Below are 18,430 nucleotides of genomic sequence, written 5' to 3'. Positions count from 1 at the left end.
AACTACTGAAATTTAACATAATTAATAAATGATTTAAAATATTTTAATATGAAACATAAATTTCTTAAAATTTTTATAATAAACTTTATTGTTTATTTGCTACAACCCTTAATTTATGTAAAAACAAACTTTATTTACCTTAATTAAATAATTATAATAAAATATATAATAGTATCAAAATCATGAAGGTATGCACAAAAATCCAAGACCAATATAATCTGCAAATAAAAGCAAACGTAAACATTAGATTTTAGCAAAATAGTTGCTTGTAAATAAAAAACAAAGAGGTATGTTCAGTGAGGGAAAATGTAAACAAACCGAAACAAATTTGCAGTGGCGCTAGTAGATAATAATGTTATTTTTCTTATTGCCGTTATAAAGTTGCATTTAGGTTGAATTTCATTAAGCATTTTACACAAAAATTTCATAAAAATTATTATAAGACATTATTTTAATAAATAATAGCATAAATGTAACAGTTTTTGTTAAAAAAGATGTGCATATAGTCGACCAGAATTAAACATTGTTTTATTAAGTAATAGGTATGTTCAGTCAGTAATAATGTAAAAAGTTAGTCGATAATAATGTGTTTTCTTATTTCCGGAATTAAAGACGTGTATTTTGTTTAAATAGGATTATTATATTGTTAATAATGACATTCAAATAATAAAAATTGATTTTGTATATAAAAAATGTTAATCAAAAAAATCTTATTATTTATAAATAATACCGAAAATGTGTCCTTGATTACTTTAAAATTTCTTATTTGTTAACAAAAACTATTAGATTTTAATACATACATTAATAAAAATCAAATTTTCTTTCCTTACTGTTACAATATTACAACTATTGGCCCTCTAATTTTGCCCAGTGTATTAATGTCAATAAAAGGGTATGTTCAGCGTTACTCACCCCACTTTATTTAGTTTATTGTATTGTATTGCCGCGTGAAGAAGCAGATTTTCGTTTCTCTAAGTAAAAGTGTTAAAATTGAATTTTAATAGTGTTTTAAATTTAGAAAATACGTTACTAAAGTGTTAATACAATAATATTCAATGTTTGCTTTACTTATACTAGTGTTTATAATATTTATTATTATGTTAAAAAGAAATAATGGCAAAAAAGTTGGTCAGAAATAGAAAACAACAGAATTGCCGACAGAAGTTTGTCCGTCCAAAGAATGTAAGTTATTTTAATGATTCTTATTAGAAATTAAGATTAATGTATAAAGGTTTTTGTGTTTTTTATATGTTTTAAATGTTTTTAATGAAATATTAAAAATTAATCATAGAATATGCCTATTAATTGCCGATTCTGGTTTGTATTGTTTCTTTTCTTGTTGCATCTTTTGTTGTTGTTGTTGTTGGCAAATTGTTTTTTTATTTTTTGTTGACATTTCATCATTGCAAAGACTCTGGAGCAGTTTTTGTTAAATTTTAGTCAAATATTTTGTTGTGTTGTGTGGTTTATAGTCTAGATTCAAATTTTTATTCAAAATTCGAATTTTTACTAAAAATTCAAATTTTTATTAAAAATTTAAATTTTCACTTAAAATTCTAGATCTTACCAAAAAAAATCAAATTTTACTTAAAAAATCAAATTTTTATTTAATATTCAAATTTTCACTAAAAATTCAAAGTTTCATTAAAATTCAAATTTTATTAAAAATTAAAATTTTCATTATAAATTAAAATTTTTATTAAAATTCAAAATTTCTTTTTTCTGGAAAAAATTAAAATTTTTACTATAATTCAAAATTTCCACTAAAAATTAAATATTTCACGAAAGTCTAGTCTATAGTCTAGTCTATAGTCTAGTCTATAGTCTAGTCTATAGTCTAGTCTATAGTCTAGTCTATAGTCTAGTCTATAGTCTAGTCTATAGTCTAGTCTATAGTCTAGTCTATAGTCTAGTCTATAGTCTAGTCTATAGTCTTAGTCTATAGTCTAGTCTATAGTCTAGTCTATAGTCTAGTCTATAGTCTAGTCTATAGTCTAGTCTATAGTCTAGTCTATAGTCTAGTCTATAGTCTAGTCTATAGTCTAGTCTATAGTCTAGTCTATAGTCTAGTCTATAGTCTAGTCTATAGTCTAGTCTATAGTCTAGTCTATAGTCTAGTCTATAGTCTAGTCTATAGTCTAGTCTATAGTCTAGTCTATAGTCTAGTCTATAGTCTAGTCTATAGTCTAGTCTATAGTCTAGTCTATAGTCTAGTCTATAGTCTAGTCTATAGTCTAGTCTATAGTCTAGTCTATAGTCTAGTCTATAGTCTAGTCTATAGTCTAGTCTATAGTCTAGTCTATAGTCTAGTCTATAGTCTAGTCTATAGTCTAGTCTATAGTCTAGTCTATAGTCTAGTCTATAGTCTAGTCTATAGTCTAGTCTATAGTCTAGTCTATAGTCTAGTCTATAGTCTAGTCTATAGTCTAGTCTATAGTCTATAGTCTAGTCTATAGTCTAGTCTATAGTCTAGTCTATAGTCTAGTCTATAGTCTAGTCTATAGTCTAGTCTATAGTCTAGTCTATAGTCTAGTCTATAGTCTAGTCTATAGTCTAGTCTATAGTCCTAGTCCTATAGTCTAGTCTATAGTCTAGTCTATAGTCTAGTCTATAGTCTAGTCTATAGTCTAGTCTATAGTCTAGTCTATAGTCTTAGTCTATAGTCTAGTCTATAGTCTAGTCTATGTCTAGTCTATAGTCTAGTTATATTAGTCTAGTCTAGTCTATAGTCTAGTCTATAGTCTAGTCTATAGTCAACTTTATAGATAGTATAGTCTATAGAGTCTAGTCTATAGTATAGTTTATAGTCCACTGTATAATATATTTATATATATATATATAATATATATATATATATATATATATATATATATATATAATATATATAGTCTAGTCTATAGTCAACTTTATATATAGTATAGTCTATAAGTCTAGTCTCTAGTATAGTTTATAGTCCACTTTATAATCTCGCCTATTATTTAGTCTATAATCTCGTCTATTGATCCGTCTCTTATTTAGTCTCGATTATAGTCCAGCCTATAGTCTATAATAAGAATTCTTCTTACTCACCTGGTTATTTTAAACTTATTAGAATTGTCACATATCGGTTCACGATGCAAATACTTCTGTATGCCAATAACAAATTGTCGTATATAATTGTCATAGTTCAGAGATTGTAAATTACAATCTAGACTAGTATCAACAGCATTATTGTTCAAATCAGCGAAATAATAACGACTGCTATTCAAAAATATCCACTCATTGAGAGAAAAACATTTGCCTAGAAAATAGCTTTTAGAAATTAATTTTTTTAGCTCATACCCATAAAAACTCACCCGCCAAACAGGCTTGTCTAAATTTCTTAGCTATAGGCAATACCATTCGACGTTTACCACCTTGTATCAGAGATAAAAGATCCATTAAAATGGCCGGTATATAGTGTAATATATAGACTGCCATGTCGTGAAAGAAATAACTTTTGCGATATTTGAAATAAGGATACATGAGTAATTTTTTGGTGGGATATATGCGTGACCATTTAAGGGTCAAGTTGCCCAATTCTTCCCAAGTAATAGGATTAGTAGCGCCAGAGGTGGAGTTGGAAATATATACCCTAAAAGATAAACATTAGTTAAGAACGTTTTAAATATTTTAGTTTCTCAGTCCTACCTCCTCTTGACTGCCCTTTGAGCCGTTAATATCATGGAATTCACCACATAATCTACTGGTATTATATCGCATATAACATCTTTATCTCCTAAAATGCTGCTTATAGATCCTTTACCTATTTCCATCATTATACCCGTAATACCCTGTATATTATCTATCCATCCTGGGTAGGGTTCACGATGAGCCGCAGTTACTATCGAAGGTCTTACTATTACTATGGGTATCAAGTGTTTATAATCATTGACTATTTGCTCGGCTATGGATTTGGTAAAGGTGTAGGTATTAGGATGGGGTCCCTGTAATAAAGAAGTAGAAAGGAGTTATATAAATTTGGGTAAAGATCTTGTAACAAACCTTAATATAGTTGGCCAGACTGTTAAAATATTCATCGGGTATTTTTAAGGCACAATCAACAAAATGTTTCCAATTTACGGGAGGTAAAGTGGGATATATTTCCTCATCAACATACTTGCGTCCCGGATTGCAATAGGCAGTCGAAACATATACAAAACTCTGCAAGGAATACGATAGAAGAAAAATCTTTATTAATGTCTTTAAATAGTTTAGTTCTAGTTCAGTTCTAGTTCAGTTCTAGTTCAGTTCTAGTTCAATTCTAGTTCAGTTCCAGTTCGGTTCTATTTTTAGTTAAGTGGTAGTTTATCCATTTACCTTAAGTAGCGGCATATCTTTACACATTTCCAATAAATTCCAAGTGGCAACGGCATTTACACGTGCAGCCACTTTAAGTCTTTCATTGAAGCGGACAGTGGCGGCACTGTGAAAAATAATATTTACCTCAGCACACAACATTTTCTTATCCACGTTACTAAGACCTGTTTTCCCAAAGAGAGTTACAAATAACCAAGAGAAGAAGACAATTACGCGAAACAACGCCAACTTACCAAAATTTTCCTTCTCAATATTTCCCGCCAAAAATTTAAGCTTTTTTAAACGCTCTGGATAGGTGGAGCGTAAACGTTCAAATATTTTGTGCTGAACAAACTCTTGAAAACGTTGATCCACACTTTTATCATATTTCTCACGTATCAACATGTAAACACAACTGAGCTGAGGAAAACTCCAAAGTAGTTTTTCCAGCAAAGTTTTGCCCACAAAACCAGTGGCTCCTAAAGCACAAAGAAAACCAGTAAAGAAAACCGAAAACATGAATGAAAATAAATGAAATTATGAAAGTCTTTTATTGTAATTGTGTCAAAATTATGAAAGAAATTTTATTAGATAAGATCTCATGCAAATAAAATTGCTAAATAAAAAGTAATTATGAAATCATTGGATCTAATTGTTAAACTATTGATCCAATTTCCTCTAATTGTTTAATTTATTTAATAATGCATAAATTTAATTATTTAATTGTAATAAAATTTTCCATTAATAACTCAACATACCCGTTACAAATATTACAGCATTATTGTAAAAATCCATTATGTTGTTTGTAGATCTATAAAATTTTATTAAAAACAATACAAATTTATTGATGTTTTCTTTTAATCGAATTCTTCACTCACTTTCCTTCGTATTTCTTTAAAACAAAAACGTTTTCACTTTTCAATGGTTGTAAACCAACTGTTCATTTAGTTTGTTGGAAAAATGTATTGAACCTGTAAAAAAAGCTTTATCTGGAAATTACAGAAAATCCTCTTCAAACAAGTTCCACTTGTGGCTATTGAATGGAAAACTTTATAGTAAGAGATCGACTTAAATTTCACTCCAATGAATACATTTATAATTATTGGGAATAAATATGAAGTTTATTTAACGTGATACGATTGGGACGTTGAATGTTGAGTTTTCGTTCAGTCCTAGCCTCGTTTAGTTCTCATTCAATAGTATGCTAGTTCGTTTCTACATAAATTTTAGTTCACTTCTAGTTCAGTTCTAGCTGGTACTAGTTCAGTTCTAGTTTAGTTCTAGTTCAGTTCTAGTTCAGTTCTAGTTCAGTTCTAGTTCAGTTCTAGTTGAGTTCTAGTTGAGTTCTAGTTGAGTTCTAGTTCAGTTCTAGTTTCAGTTCTAGTTCAGTTCTAGTTCAGTTCTCGTTCAGTTCTAGTTCAGTTCAAGTTCAGTTCTAGTTCAGTTCTAGTTCAGTTCTAGTTCAGTTTAGTTTCAGTTCTAGTTCAGTTCTAGTTCAGTTCTAGTTCAGTTCTAGTCAGTTCTAGTCAGTTCTAGTTCAGTTCTAGTTCAGTTCTAGTTCAGTTCTAGTTCAGTTCTAGTTCAGTTCTATGTTCAGTTCTAGTTCAGTTCTAGTTCAGTTCAAGTTCAGTTCAAGTTCTAGTTCAGTAGTTCAGTTTCTAGTTCAGTTCTAGTTCAGTTCTAGTTCAGTTCTAGTTCAGTTCTAGTTCAGTTCTAGTTCAGTTCTAGTTCAGTTCTAGTTCAGTTCTAGTTCAGTTCTAGTTCAGTTCTAGTTCAGTTCTAGTTCAGTTCTAGTTCAGTTGTTCTAGTTCAGTTCTAGTTCAGTTCTAGTTCAGTTCTAGTTCAGTTCTAGTTCAGTTCTAGTTCAGTTCTAGTTCAGTTCTAGTTCAGTTCTAGTTCAGTTCTAGTTCAGTTCTAGTTCAGTTCTAGTTCAGTTCTATTTCAGTTCTAGTTCAGTTCTAGTTCAGTTCTAGTTCAGTTCTAGTTCAGTTCTAGTTCAGTTCTAGTTCAGTTCTAGTTCAGTTCTAGTTCAGTTTAGTTCAGTTCTAGTTCAGTTCTAGTTCAGTTCTAGTTCAGTTCTAGTTCAGTTCTAGTTCAGTTCTAGTTCAGTTCTAGTTCAGTTCTAGTTCAGTTCTAGTTCAGTTCTAGTTCAGTTCTAGTTCTAGTTCAGTTCTAGTTCATTCTAGTTCAGTTCTAGTTCAGTTCTAGTTCAGTTCTAGTTTCATTTTCTTAGGTTCAGTTCTAGTTCAGTTCTAGTTCAGTTCTAGTTCAGTTCTAGTTCAGTTCTAGTTCAGTTCTAGTTCAGTTCTAGTTCAGTTTTCGTCAGTTCTAGTTCAGTTTAGTTCAGTTCTAGTTCAGTTCTAGTTCAGTTCTAGTTCAGTTCTAGTTCGTTCTAGTCAGTCTAGTTCAGTTCTAGTTCAGTTCTAGTTCAGTTCTGTTCAGTTCTAGTTCAGTTCTAGTTCAGTTCTAGTTCAGTTCTAGTTCAGTTCTAGTCAGTTCTAGTTCAGTTCTAGTTCAGTTCTAGTTCAGTTCTAGTTCAGTTCTAGTTCAGTTCTAGTTCAGTTCTAGTTCAGTTCTAGTTCAGTTCTAGTTCAGTTCTAGTTCAGTTTAGTTCAGTTCTAGTTCAGTTCTAGTTCAGTTCTAGTTCAGTTCTAGTTCACGTTCTAGTTCAGTTAGTTCAGTTCTAGTTCAGTTCTAGTTCAGTTCTAGTTCAGTTCTAGTTCAGTTCTAGTTCAGTTCTAGTTCAGTTCTAGTTCAGTTCTAGTTCAGTTCTAGTTCAGTTCTAGTTCAGTTCTAGTTCAGTTCTAGTTCAGTTCTAGTTCAGTTCTAGTTCAGTTCTAGTTCAGTTCTAGTTCAGTTCTAGTTCAGTTCTAGTTCAGTTCTAGTTCAGTTCTAGTTCAGTTCTAGTTCAGTTCTAGTTCAGTTCTAGTTCAGTTCTAGTTCAGTTCTAGTTCAGTTCTAGTTCAGTTCTAGTTCAGTTCTAGTTCAGTTCTAGTTCAGTTCTAGTTCAGTTCTAGTTCAGTTCTAGTTCAGTTCTAGTTCAGTAGTTCAGTTCTAGTTCAGGATTAGTTCAGTTCTAGTTCAGTTCTAGTTCTAGTTCAGTTCTAGTTCAGTTCTAGTTCAGTTCTAGTTCAGTTCTAGTTCTGTTCTAGTTCAGTTCTAGTTCAGTTCTAGTTCAGTTCTAGTGCAGTTCTAGTTCAGTTCTAGTTCAGTTCTAGTTCAGTTCTAGTTCTGTTCTAGTTCTGTTCTAGTTCTGTAGTTCAGTTCTAGTTCAGTTCTAGTTCAGTTCTAGTTCAGTTCTAGTTCTAGTTCTGTTCTAGTTCAAAAAAATTCTCTTCATTAATTAAAATCGTTTCCAATTAATTGATTTCTCATAATCATTAGTACAACATTACTTTAACATCTTAATATCGTAAAATCATCACATTTATTAGTTGATTTCTTTAATATAAAAAATTAAAACTTTACATTAATTCTTACAATTAGTTTAAGTACGACTACAATACATTGTGTTTAATTTTATTCTGTCATTTGCTTCTAGCTAAACTCTTTAATAACTGTTTTTATTATCACACTTTTTGTTTGTAATAAAGTTTTCTTCTCAGTTAAACTAAATTAACTACAAATATACTGCCTTCCTTCCTGCGGCAATTATTGTCTCCTCTATTAAAGACGAGTATTATTTACATTTGTTTCCGTTGTCCAGACAGTCTTTGCCAACGGTGATGCATTTTTATTATTATTTCTCGTTCTGCTGCCTTCCTCTCCTACTGCTGGTTTTGGCGTTCTGGGTGTCAAAATGAGACAGGTGAAAAAGCCACCAAATATACTTAGAGCACAATAAGTACTAAGAGACAGGGCTACATCGATTTTCTTAAGAACATTAACAAACGGAGCTGACAGCAGCCAGATGCGGGCCCATGTTACTACCGAGAAGACAAAGGGGACTTTCTTATTGGCCGGCATGACTTCGTTCATACAGGCTAATATCATGGATTGGGCACATGAGACAGCAGCTTTGGGTATGGTGGCAATTATCATCCACAAGGTGACTTTCAATTCGGGATCCACTAAGGAATAATAAATTGATTTTTATTAAAGAATTCTATTGTAATTCCAATAGTTATCGAAGTTACTTACTTTCAGCTGAACTAAATAACCAGCCTAGACAACCCAATATTCCCGCTAAAATATTGAAACCCCCAGCCCATTGCCACTTCCATTTATTGTGCTTTAAAGTGAAATGTAAAGCCAAAAGGCAGCCAAATATTTCGGAAAAGCCTGTTTATAAAAAATAACCTTAATAATTTATATATTTAGTTAGATTATAAAGTTAGAAATCTTACCCATTGCCACAGTATTTGGCACTAAATAATCCCTGCCAAATGATCTCATATTCAACAACATGCCCATGAAATTTATAATAAACGCTGCCAAAGCCAAATGTGCCGCTATCATGTGCACTTTTGCTCTGGGCCCCTGCCACAATTCCAACCATTTAGCGGGCGCTGGAGCAGCTTTCATTTTTACTCTCAAATTTTGTAATTGTTGATGAAAATCTTCGGGTATCTTATCGAGACGATGATTTATGGCAGCTCCCTCACGCACTATATCTGCCACACGATTAATCACTTTATCATCGCCATTTTTTAAGAGCCAACGTGGAGATTCTGGGGTCCATTGTAGGAGTAAAGTTAAAAATAATGTAGGGAATGTAATACCGAGATAGATGTGAGTCCAACTATTGAAAAAGGCAGAAAGAGAGGGTAGAAAGATGACGCCTAGAGACCAGAATGTATCGTAGAGTATGATGGCTCCGATTCGGTAAATGCCAGAAGTGATATCGGCAACTGGAAGGAATTGAATAGATATTAATTTAGGTTAAAATGTTCATAGAATGGAACAAGAACTGAAATAGAACTAGAACTGAGCTAGAACTAGAACTGAGCTAGAACTAGAACAGAACTAGAACAGAACTAGAACAGAACTAGAACAGAACTAGAACAGAACTAGAACAGAACTAGAACAGAACTAGAACAGAACTAGAACAGAACTAGAACAGAACTAGAACAGAACTAGAACAGAACTAGAACAGAACTAGAACTAAACTAGAACTAAACTAGAACTGAACTAGAACTGAACTAGAACTGAACTAGAACTGAAATAAAACTGAACTAGAACTGAAATAGAACTGAACTAGAACTGAACAAGAACTGAACTAGAACTGAACTAGAACTGAACTAGAACTGAACTAGAACTGAACTAGAACTGAACTAGAACTGAACTAGAACTGAACTGAACTGAACTGAACTGAACTAGAACTGAACTAGAACTGAACTAGAACTGAACTAGAACTGAACTAGAACTGAACTAGAACTGAACTAGAACTGAACTAGAACTGAACTAGAACTGAACTAGAACTGAACTAGAACTGAACTAGAACTGAACTAGAACTGAACTAGAACTGAACTAGAACTGAACTAGAACTGAACTAGAACTGAACTAGAACTGAACTAGAACTGAACTAGAACTGAACTAGAACTGAACTAGAACTGAACTAGAACTGAACTAGAACTGAACTAGAACTGAACTAGAACTGAACTAGAAATGAACTAGAAATGAACTAGAACTGAACTAGAACTGAACTAGAACTGAACTAGAACTGAACTAGAACTGAACTAGAACTGAACTAGAACTGAACTAGAACTGAACAAGAACTGAACTAGAACTGAACTAGAACTGAACTAGAACTGAACTAGAACTGAACTAGAGCTGAACTAGAACTGAACTAGAACTGAACTAGAACTGAACTAGAACTAAACTAGAACTGAACTAGAACTGAACTAGAACTGAACTAGAACTGAAATAGAACTGAACTAGAACTGAACTAGAACTGAATTAGAACTGTACTAGAACAGAACTAGAACAGAACTAGAACAGAACTAGAACAGAACTAGAACAGAACTAGAACAGAACTAGAACAGAACTAGAACAGAACTAGAACAGAACTAGAACAGAACTAGAACAGAACTAGAACAGAACTAGAACAGAACTAGAACAGAACTAGAACAGAACTAGAACAGAACTAGAATAGAACTAGAACAGAACTAGAACAGAACTAGAACAGAACTAGAACAGAACTAGAACAGAACTAGAACAGAACTAGAACAGAACAGAACTAGAACAGAACTAGAACAGAACTAGAACAGAACTAGAACAGAATTAGAACTGAACTAGAACCGAACTATAAATGAGGTCGAACTCAAAATAGACTGAACTATAATTTTATACTTACATATCGCTTGACCCGAAGTAAACATGATAGCGCAGCAAACCGCCGACAAACATCGGAAAGCACAGTGTAAACTAAAGTCACGAGCATAACCTGTCACTACACCACAAATAATCTGGGCTATCTGGCCAATAAAATACACATTGCGGGGACTAATGCTGCATTTAAAATAACAATATATTAACTAAATTTAAAATACTACTCTTCCAACTCGCACTTACAATAACATCATTTTCGTAGCTGCCACACCACCCACCAAAACACCAAACAAATGCCAGTATTGGGTCCACGCCACGAAAATATCCCTCAAACACACCAAATTGAATTGCATGATAAGCGATTGAAAACTGAAATCATATAAAAATTGTGTACACTCCTCACGTTGACCCGTAACTACATCGTCTATATAACACTGATCTCTTGTAATACTTTGATTTGGTTTTAAAGATGTTGCATCACAAACAAACTCTGTGCGGGGATAGAGTTCTGGGGCGGTGAATATTATACAAGCCATAAACCAAGAGGCGGGAATTTTACAAAGAAAGATAATGAGTATCGTTCTAAGTTGCCAGACACCAAAATCGCCTGTAATTTCTCCTATAATATCAGTAGCTGGGGAAGATGTCGCTGTGGTGGCTGCTGTTCTTGGGGTAGAATTAGGTGGAAGATTTGTGTTTTGCTGTCTTGTTGCATGGTTTATATCGGGAGCTTCTGATATGTAAGCTAAATTACGTTGGCCCATTTTAGGAGAGGCTTTAGGTGAAGCTTTGGTGCCATTCATTTTTAATTTTATAATTCTTATAATTATTAGGGTTAAAACTTTAAACTTCTTAGTGCTATCACTTAAGATGAGATTATTTTTATTTTCTGCTTTTGGGTTTTTCTATCTCTTTTCTTTCTAAACTTACTGTTTAAAGCCTCTCATAATTCTGACCCTGAAATTAAATAAATTTTATATAAAAATAATAAATTAATTTCATGTTTTCAATTGTTTTTTTTTTTTTTTTTTTTGTACTTTAATTAACAATGAATTGAAATTATTTAACTATATTTTTCCAATATTAATTTAAAATTCTACTCTCATGAACGCACTTCACTTTTAGTCTCTCAGTCAGGCATGAAACCACAATTTCAAATTCTATTTCCATCAAAAAATTACTCTCATATGCATTTCTATTTTATTATTATATTTATTCCTTTTTTGCATGTTTTTAAATTAATTTTTTATGGTAATTTTTTTGATATTTTTTTTTTTAAGTATTTTCCCTTTTGCTGATTTACACCTTTTTCTACTTTTATTTACTAGAATTTAAAACCATAGTGTTATTTTGTTGAATCGTCTTTTCAAACTGTTTACTCTTTAGAATTTGAGTTAATCGATGTTAAGCAGAACCGTATACAGCTAGTGACAATAAAATAGGTTACATTAAAGTTCAAATTTACTAATCTAGTTGAGATTTAGTTTCAGTTCTAGTTCAGTTCTAGTTCTAGTTCAGTTCTTTCAGTTCTAGTTCAGTTCTAGTTCAGTTCTAGTTCTTAGTTCAGTTCTAGTTCAGTTCTAGTTCAGTTCTAGTTCAGTTCTAGTTCAGTTCTAGTTCAGTTCTAGTTCAGTTCTAGTTCAGTTCTAGTTCAGTTCTAGTTCAGTTCTAGTTCAGTTCTAGTTCAGTTCTAGTTCAGTTCTAGTTCAGTTCTAGTTCAGTTCTAGTTCAGTTCTAGTTCAGTACTAGTTCAGTTCTAGTTCAGTTCTAGTTCAGTTCTAGTTCAGTTCTAGTTCAGTTCTAGTTCCGTTCTAGTTCAGTTCTAGTTCAGTTCTAGTTCAGTTCTAGTTCAGTTCTAGTTCAGTTCTAGTTCAGTTCTAGTTCAGTTCAGTCAGTTCTAGTTCAGTTCTAGTTCAGTTCTAGTTCAGTTCTAGTTCAGTTCTAGTTCAGTTCTAGTTCAGTTCTAGTTCAGTTCTAGTTCAGTTCTAGTTCAGTTCTAGTTCAGTTCTAGTTCAGTTCTAGTTCAGTTCTAGTTCAGTTCTAGTTCAGTTCTAGTTCAGTTCTAGTTCAGTTTAGTTCAGTTCTAGTTCAGTTCTAGTTCAGTTCTAGTTCAGTTCTAGTTCAGTTCTAGTTCAGTTCGTTCAGTTCTAGTTCAGTTCTAGTTCAGTTCTAGTTCAGTTTCTAGTTCAGTTCTAGTTCAGTTCTAGTTCAGTTCTAGTTCAGTTCTAGTTCAGTTCTAGTTCAGTTCTAGTTCAGTTCAGTTAGTTCAGTTCAGTTCTAGTTCAGTTCTAGTTCAGTTCTAGTTCAGTTCTAGTTCAGTTCTAGTTCAGTTCTAGTTCAGTTCTAGTTCAGTTTTTTCAGTTTTAGTTCAGTTCTAGTTCAGTTCTAGTTCAGTTCTAGTTCAGTTCTAGTTCAGTTCTAGTTCAGTTCTAGTTCAGTTCTAGTTCAGTTCTAGTTCAGTTCTTGTTCAGTTCTAGTTCAGTTCTAGTTCAGTTCTAGTTCAGTTCTAGTTCAGTTCTAATTCAGTTCTAGTTCAGTTCTAGTTCAGTTCTAGTTCAGTTCTAGTTCAGTTCTAGTTCAGTTCTAGTTCAGTTCTAGTTCAGTTCTAGTTCAGTTCTAGTTCAGTTCTAGTTCAGTTCTAGTTCAGTTCTAGTTCAGTTCTAGTTCAGTTCTAGTTCAGTTCTAGTTCAGTTCTAGTTCAGTTCTAGTTCAGTTCTAGTTCAGTTCAGTTCTAGTTCAGTTCTAGTTCAGTTCTAGTTCAGTTCTAGTTCAGTTCTAGTTCAGTTCTAGTTCAGTTCTAGTTCAGTTCTAGTTCAGTTCTAGTTCATTCTAGTTCAGTTCTAGTTCAGTTCTAGTTCAGTTCTAGTTCAGTTCTAGTTCAGTTCTAGTTCAGTTCTAGTTCAGTTCTAGTTCAGTTCTAGTTCAGTTTCTTTTCAGTTCTAGTTCAGTTCTAGTTCAGTTCTAGTTCAGTCTAGTTCAGTTCTAGTTCAGTTCTAGTTCAGTTCTAGTTCAGTTCTAGTTCAGTTCTATTCAGTTCTAGTTCAGTTCTAGTTCAGTTCTAGTTCAGTTCTAGTTCAGTTCTAGTTCAGTTCTAGTTCAGTTTAGTCAGTTCTAGTTCAGTTCGTTCAGTTCTAGTTCAGTTCTAGTTCAGTTCTAGTTCAGTTCTAGTTCAGTTCTAGTTCAGTTCTAGTTCAGTTCTAGTTCAGTTCTAGTTCAGTTCTAGTTCAGTTCTAGTTCAGTTCTAGTTCAGTTCTAGTTCAGTTCTAGTTCAGTTCTAGTTCAGTTCTAGTTCAGTTCTAGTTCAGTTCTAGTTCAGTTCTAGTTCAGTTCTAGTTCAGTTCTAGTTCAGTTCTAGTTCAGTCTAGTTCAGTTCTAGTTCAGTTCTAGTTCAGTTCTAGTTCAGTTCTAGTTCAGTTCTAGTTCAGTTCTAGTTCAGTTCTAGTTCAGTTCTAGTTCAGTTCTAGTTCAGTTCTAGTTCAGTTCTAGTTCAGTTCTAGTTCAGTTCTAGTTCAGTTCTAGTTCAGTTCTAGTTCAGTTCTAGTTCAGTTCTAGTTCAGTTCTAGTTCAGTTCTAGTTCATTCTAGTTCAGTTCTAGTTCAGTTCTAGTTCAGTTCTAGTTCAGTTCTAGTTCAGTTCTAGTTCAGTTCTAGTTCAGTTCTAGTTCAGTTCTAGTTCAGTTCTAGTTCAGTTCTAGTTAAGTCTAGTTCAGTTCTTCAGTTCTAGTTCAGTTCTAGTTCAGTTCTAGTTCAGTTCTAGTTCAGTTCTAGTTCAGTTCTAGTTCAGTTCTAGTTCAGTTCTAGTTCAGTTCTAGTTCAGTTCTAGTTCAGTTCTAGTTCAGTTCTAGTTCAGTTCTAGTTCAGTTCTAGTTCAGTTCAGTTCAGTTAGTTCAGTTCTAGTTCAGTTCTAGTTCAGTTCTAGTTCAGTTCTAGTTCAGTTCTAGTTCAGTTCTAGTTCAGTTCTAGTTCAGTTCTAGTTCAGTTCTAGTTCAGTTCTAGTTCAGTTCTAGTTCAGTTCTAGTTCAGTTCTAGTTCAGTTCTAGTTCAGTTCTAGTTCAGTTCTAGTTCAGTTCTAGTTCAGTTCTAGTTCAGTTCTAGTTCAGTTCTAGTTCAGTTCTAGTTCAGTTCTAGTTCAGTTCTAGTTCAGTTTCTAGTTCAGTTCTAGTTCAGTTCTAGTTCAGTTCTAGTTCAGTTCTAGTTCAGTTCTAGTTCAGTTCTAGTTCAGTTCTAGTTCAGTTCTAGTTCAGTTCTAGTTCAGTTCTAGTTCAGTTCTAGTTCAGTTCTAGTTCAGTTCTAGTTCAGTTCTAGTTCAGTTCTAGTTCAGTTCTAGTTCAGTTCTAGTTCAGTTCTAGTTCAGTTCTAGTTCAGTTCTAGTTCAGTTCTAGTTCAGTTCTAGTTCAGTTCTAGTTCAGTTCTAGTTCAGTTCTAGTTCAGTTCTAGTTCAGTTCTAGTTCAGTTCTAATTCAGTTCTAATTCAGTTTTATGTGTCCTTTGTTTGTCGTTAGCTGTATAATATTATTTTATCCACGCATTAACAAATGTTAAAGATTAAGGGAATTCCTTTTCCCAATACATTTATTGTTTATTTTTAAATGCTGCTAATAAAAGTCCATAATTTAGAAAGGTCTTTTATTATAACCGTTTAATTTTGACACTTGTGTAACATCGTTAATGTAGTCATTGTAAAATTTATTAAGGAAAACACAACATATTTTTGTTTTATTTACATTCCGGCTTTTATTGTTTTTTTTTTTTTTTTTTTTTGATATTTTTATTTTTTTTTTGTTGTATTTTTAATATCGATTACCTTTCTCTTTTAAGAATTGTAATTTCCACTTTTGTGACCGTAATCATTGAACACATGTTAATTAAGGTATTTACTTAATAAATTAATTACTTAGTTTAATTTAACTAATTAGTTGTATAAATAAGTAGACTTTTCTTAAATATGTATGTAAATTATAGTTTTTCTGAGGAATAGCGAAATAATGATAAATATTTGTTTAATAAAGAATCAAAGAGTTTTTATTTAAACAGTAGTATGTTAATAATACTTGAAAAGGGAAAATGGGAGAAAATGTTTACTAGGAATTGAACTGGAATTGAACTAGAACTGAACTAGAACTAAACTAGATCTAACTAGATTGCTTATGCTAAAAAAAACTATTTTTTTTCTTATAAAATTCAAATTGAGTAGAAAGTTTAAAGCCTCCTGATCTATTTTTTATAAATCTGTAGTTTTACTAGAATCACTTTTCGCAAATTTACAAATTAATTTAATTTTGTTTTTGCTTGTTTTATAAAATTTATCGGTTGCTACCTTGTCTAAATGATTCGACATATTGAAAGCACTATAGTAGGTATGATGTCTGTCTTCTCAACCACTTGTTGGGCACATAGTGTTTCTTTTCTTAACGATTTAGTTTTTGTAATTTATTTTTATTTATTTTTTTAAACAAAATTTTCCCACAATTTACAAAATTTCTAATATTCAGACAAAAATAAAAAAATTATTTGAATTAAGTGGCCAAGAACTTGAACGTGAAAAAAAGAAAAAAACAATTTATTTTATTTTTAAGAATTAAATATAAACGCGGATATATTTTAATGTTTTACGATTTAATTGTTAAAACTGACAGTAAAAGGGTTATATTTGTACAAAATTAACGGTTGTGAAATTAGAACTAGTTACGTTGTTGGTTTCTAGGGGACAGTTTTCTGGTTATAGTTGTAATATTTGAACTTTCATAAACATTAGCATTATTTCCGCATTTTTTTAAATTAAATAATTTTCAATTCCTTTGATTTTTTGAAGATTAAATTTATGATTTATTTATTTTTTTATTATAAAAATCTCTCCATTACAGCACAAGTTTCAATTAAAATAATCATAAATATTTCTTAATTAAAGCTTTAGTAAACTTTTTCATTAATAATAAAAAACAAAATTGTCGTTTTTTTTTCACCACAAATTTCTTTTCTTGAATATCAAAACATTTAAAATCAATTTCATTCAATTAAAATAGATTTTCTTTCTTTGCTCTTCGCGCACTTATCGAAGACAAATAAATAAAATAAAATTTAAAATTAAACAAATAAATTTCTTGTAACGTACATCAATAAAATAAATTATTTGCAGTTAATACTTTTTCATTCAATAGTAAAATAAAAACTATTAAAGACAAGAAAAACTGCCTGTCAGACGCGTTTTTTTTTTGATTCTTTCACGACTTCGACTTAACACTTTGAGATCCGCTATAAAACTAAAGAAAATGCTCTTAATTTTCTATTCAAAACTTTTCATACGACAATTTTGCACCCTTTTGCTTAGTGGTGTCTGTCGTTTATTGTCGTCTTTTCCAATCGTTTTATTCATTACGAAAGTAAATTTCAAATCTTCGTGGTTCGTTTCAACTCAATTTAATAAATAAACTAACATAAGTTTTTTTTTCAAATGTTTAGCGTATTTTTTTCTCTTTATTGAATGAAAAAAGAAATGTTGTTGTTGTTGTTATTTCTTGATTTTATTGTTGTAACGTTTGTTTATTAATTATTAATTTGTTTAATAAATTTGCAAATAAAAATTGTTGATTTAATTGTTTAAACAAATACCAACCATTTGAAGAAATGGTTTTAAAAAAAAAGTGTCACAATTTAGAGCAAATTTTGAAGATTGGGTTGTGAATACAATTTAGGCTTTAGGCCACAAACTACAGACTCGACTATAGACTAGATTATAGACTAGATTATAGACTAGATTATAGACTAGATTATAGACTAGACTATAGATTATAGACTAGACTATAGATTATAGACTAGACTATAGATTATAGACTAGATTATAGACTAGACCATAGACTAGACTATATACTAGACTTTAGACTTGACTATAGACTATATACTAGACTTTAGACTAAACTAGACTATACACTAGACTTTAGACTAAATAAAAGACTAGACTCTAGACTAGACTATAGACTGAGGACTAGACTATAGACTAGACTATAGACTAAACTATAGACTAAACTATAGACTAGACTATAGACTAGACTATAGGACTAGACTATAGACTAGACTATAGACTAGACTATAGACTAGACTATAGACTAGACTATAGACTAGACTAAATACTAGACTATAGACTAGACTATAGACTAGACTATAGACTAGACTATAGACTAGACTATAGACTAGAATATAGACTAGAATATAGAGTAGACTATAGACTAGACTATAGACTACTATAGACAATATAGACTAGACTATAGACTAGACTATAGACTAGCTATAGACTAGACTATAGACTAGACTATAGACTAGACTATAGACTATACTATAGACTATACTATAGACTAGACTATAGACTAGACTATAGACTAGACTATAGACTAGACTATAGACTAGACTATAGACTAGACTATAGACTAGACTATAGACTAGACTATAGACTAGACTATAGACTAGACTATAGACTAGACTATAGACTAGACTATAGACTAGACTATAGACTAGACTATAGACTAGACTATAGACTAGACTATAGACTAGACTATAGACTAGACTATAGACTAGACTATAGACTAGACTATAGACTAGACTATAGACTAGACTATAGACTAGACTATAGACTAGACTATAGACTAGACTATAGACTAGACTATAGACTAGACTATAGACTAGACTATAGACTAGACTATAGACTAGACTATAGACTAGACTATAGACTAGACTATAGACTAGACTATAGACTAGACTATAGACTAGACTATAGACTAGACTATAGACTAGACTATAGACTAAAGACTAGACTATACACTAGACTATAGACTAGACTATAGACTAGACTA

General features: G+C 31.6%; 2 protein-coding genes and 1 long non-coding RNA gene across 5 annotated transcripts in view; 1 reads left to right on the top strand and 2 right to left on the bottom strand.

Moving 5' to 3' along the window:
* Positions 1 to 151: 151 nt before the first annotated feature.
* LOC119600826 (putative fatty acyl-CoA reductase CG5065) lies at positions 152 to 5,116 on the bottom strand. Its single transcript, XM_037951392.1, has 8 exons — positions 5,076 to 5,116; positions 4,572 to 4,796; positions 4,339 to 4,502; positions 4,024 to 4,182; positions 3,670 to 3,965; positions 3,336 to 3,613; positions 3,070 to 3,280; positions 152 to 218 (listed from the first exon to the last, which is right to left on the bottom strand). Exons 1-8 carry the CDS (start codon positions 5,110 to 5,112, stop codon positions 152 to 154), a joined length of 1,437 nt encoding a protein of 478 aa, XP_037807320.1. The 5' UTR covers positions 5,113 to 5,116.
* Positions 943 to 18,430, top strand: part of LOC119600827 — an 87,975-nt gene continuing 70,487 nt past the window's right edge. Inside the window, exon 1 of the long non-coding RNA XR_005231164.1 lies at positions 943 to 1,182. This is a non-coding gene — a long non-coding RNA (uncharacterized LOC119600827). The remainder of the gene's footprint in view (positions 1,183 to 18,430) is intronic.
* On the bottom strand, positions 7,713 to 16,855 carry LOC119600824 (solute carrier family 22 member 3). 3 transcript variants are annotated; one of them, XM_037951389.1, is made up of 6 exons: positions 16,699 to 16,855; positions 10,831 to 11,544; positions 10,613 to 10,767; positions 8,664 to 9,167; positions 8,458 to 8,598; positions 7,713 to 8,387 (listed from the first exon to the last, which is right to left on the bottom strand). In XM_037951389.1, the coding sequence occupies exons 2-6, from the start codon at positions 11,388 to 11,390 to the stop codon at positions 7,984 to 7,986; spliced, it is 1,764 nt and encodes a 587-aa protein (XP_037807317.1). In that variant the 5' UTR covers positions 11,391 to 11,544; positions 16,699 to 16,855; the 3' UTR covers positions 7,713 to 7,983. The 3 variants fall into 3 exon arrangements, with proteins under 3 accessions (XP_037807317.1, XP_037807319.1, XP_037807318.1); XM_037951391.1 differs by lacking the exon at positions 16,699 to 16,855 and adding an exon at positions 11,893 to 11,998; XM_037951390.1 differs by lacking the exon at positions 16,699 to 16,855 and adding an exon at positions 11,702 to 11,885.

This window comes from Lucilia sericata, unplaced genomic scaffold (assembly GCF_015586225.1).
Source record: "Lucilia sericata isolate MDLA Ls3-8-SP2 unplaced genomic scaffold, ASM1558622v1 Contig000123F_arrow, whole genome shotgun sequence".
Classification (NCBI taxonomy): Eukaryota; Metazoa; Arthropoda; class Insecta; order Diptera; family Calliphoridae; genus Lucilia; species Lucilia sericata.
Note: the sequence above shows the minus strand (reverse complement) of the source record. Positions and strands in the feature narration are given on the sequence as shown.

What these genes read in the sequence shown, in the direction of transcription:
- LOC119600826 (XM_037951392.1), bottom strand. Translation starts at nt 5,112, where the DNA reads ATGGATTTTTACAATAATGCTGTAATATTTGTAACGG. An exon ending in AAGATATGCCGCTACTTAAG is followed by an intron (nt 4,183 to 4,338) that starts GTAAATGGATAA and finishes TATTCCTTGCAG; the next exon opens with AGTTTTGTATATGTTTCGAC. An exon ending in CAAAGGGCAGTCAAGAGGAG is followed by an intron (nt 3,614 to 3,669) that starts GTAGGACTGAGA and finishes TTTATCTTTTAG; the next exon opens with GGTATATATTTCCAACTCCA.
- LOC119600824 (XM_037951389.1), bottom strand. Translation starts at nt 11,390, where the DNA reads ATGAATGGCACCAAAGCTTCACCTAAAGCCTCTCCTAAAATGGGCCAA. An exon ending in TACTTCGGGTCAAGCGATAT is followed by an intron (nt 9,168 to 10,612) that starts GTAAGTATAAAA and finishes AATTCCTTCCAG; the next exon opens with TTGCCGATATCACTTCTGGC. An exon ending in GCCAAATACTGTGGCAATGG is followed by an intron (nt 8,599 to 8,663) that starts GTAAGATTTCTA and finishes TTTTATAAACAG; the next exon opens with GCTTTTCCGAAATATTTGGC.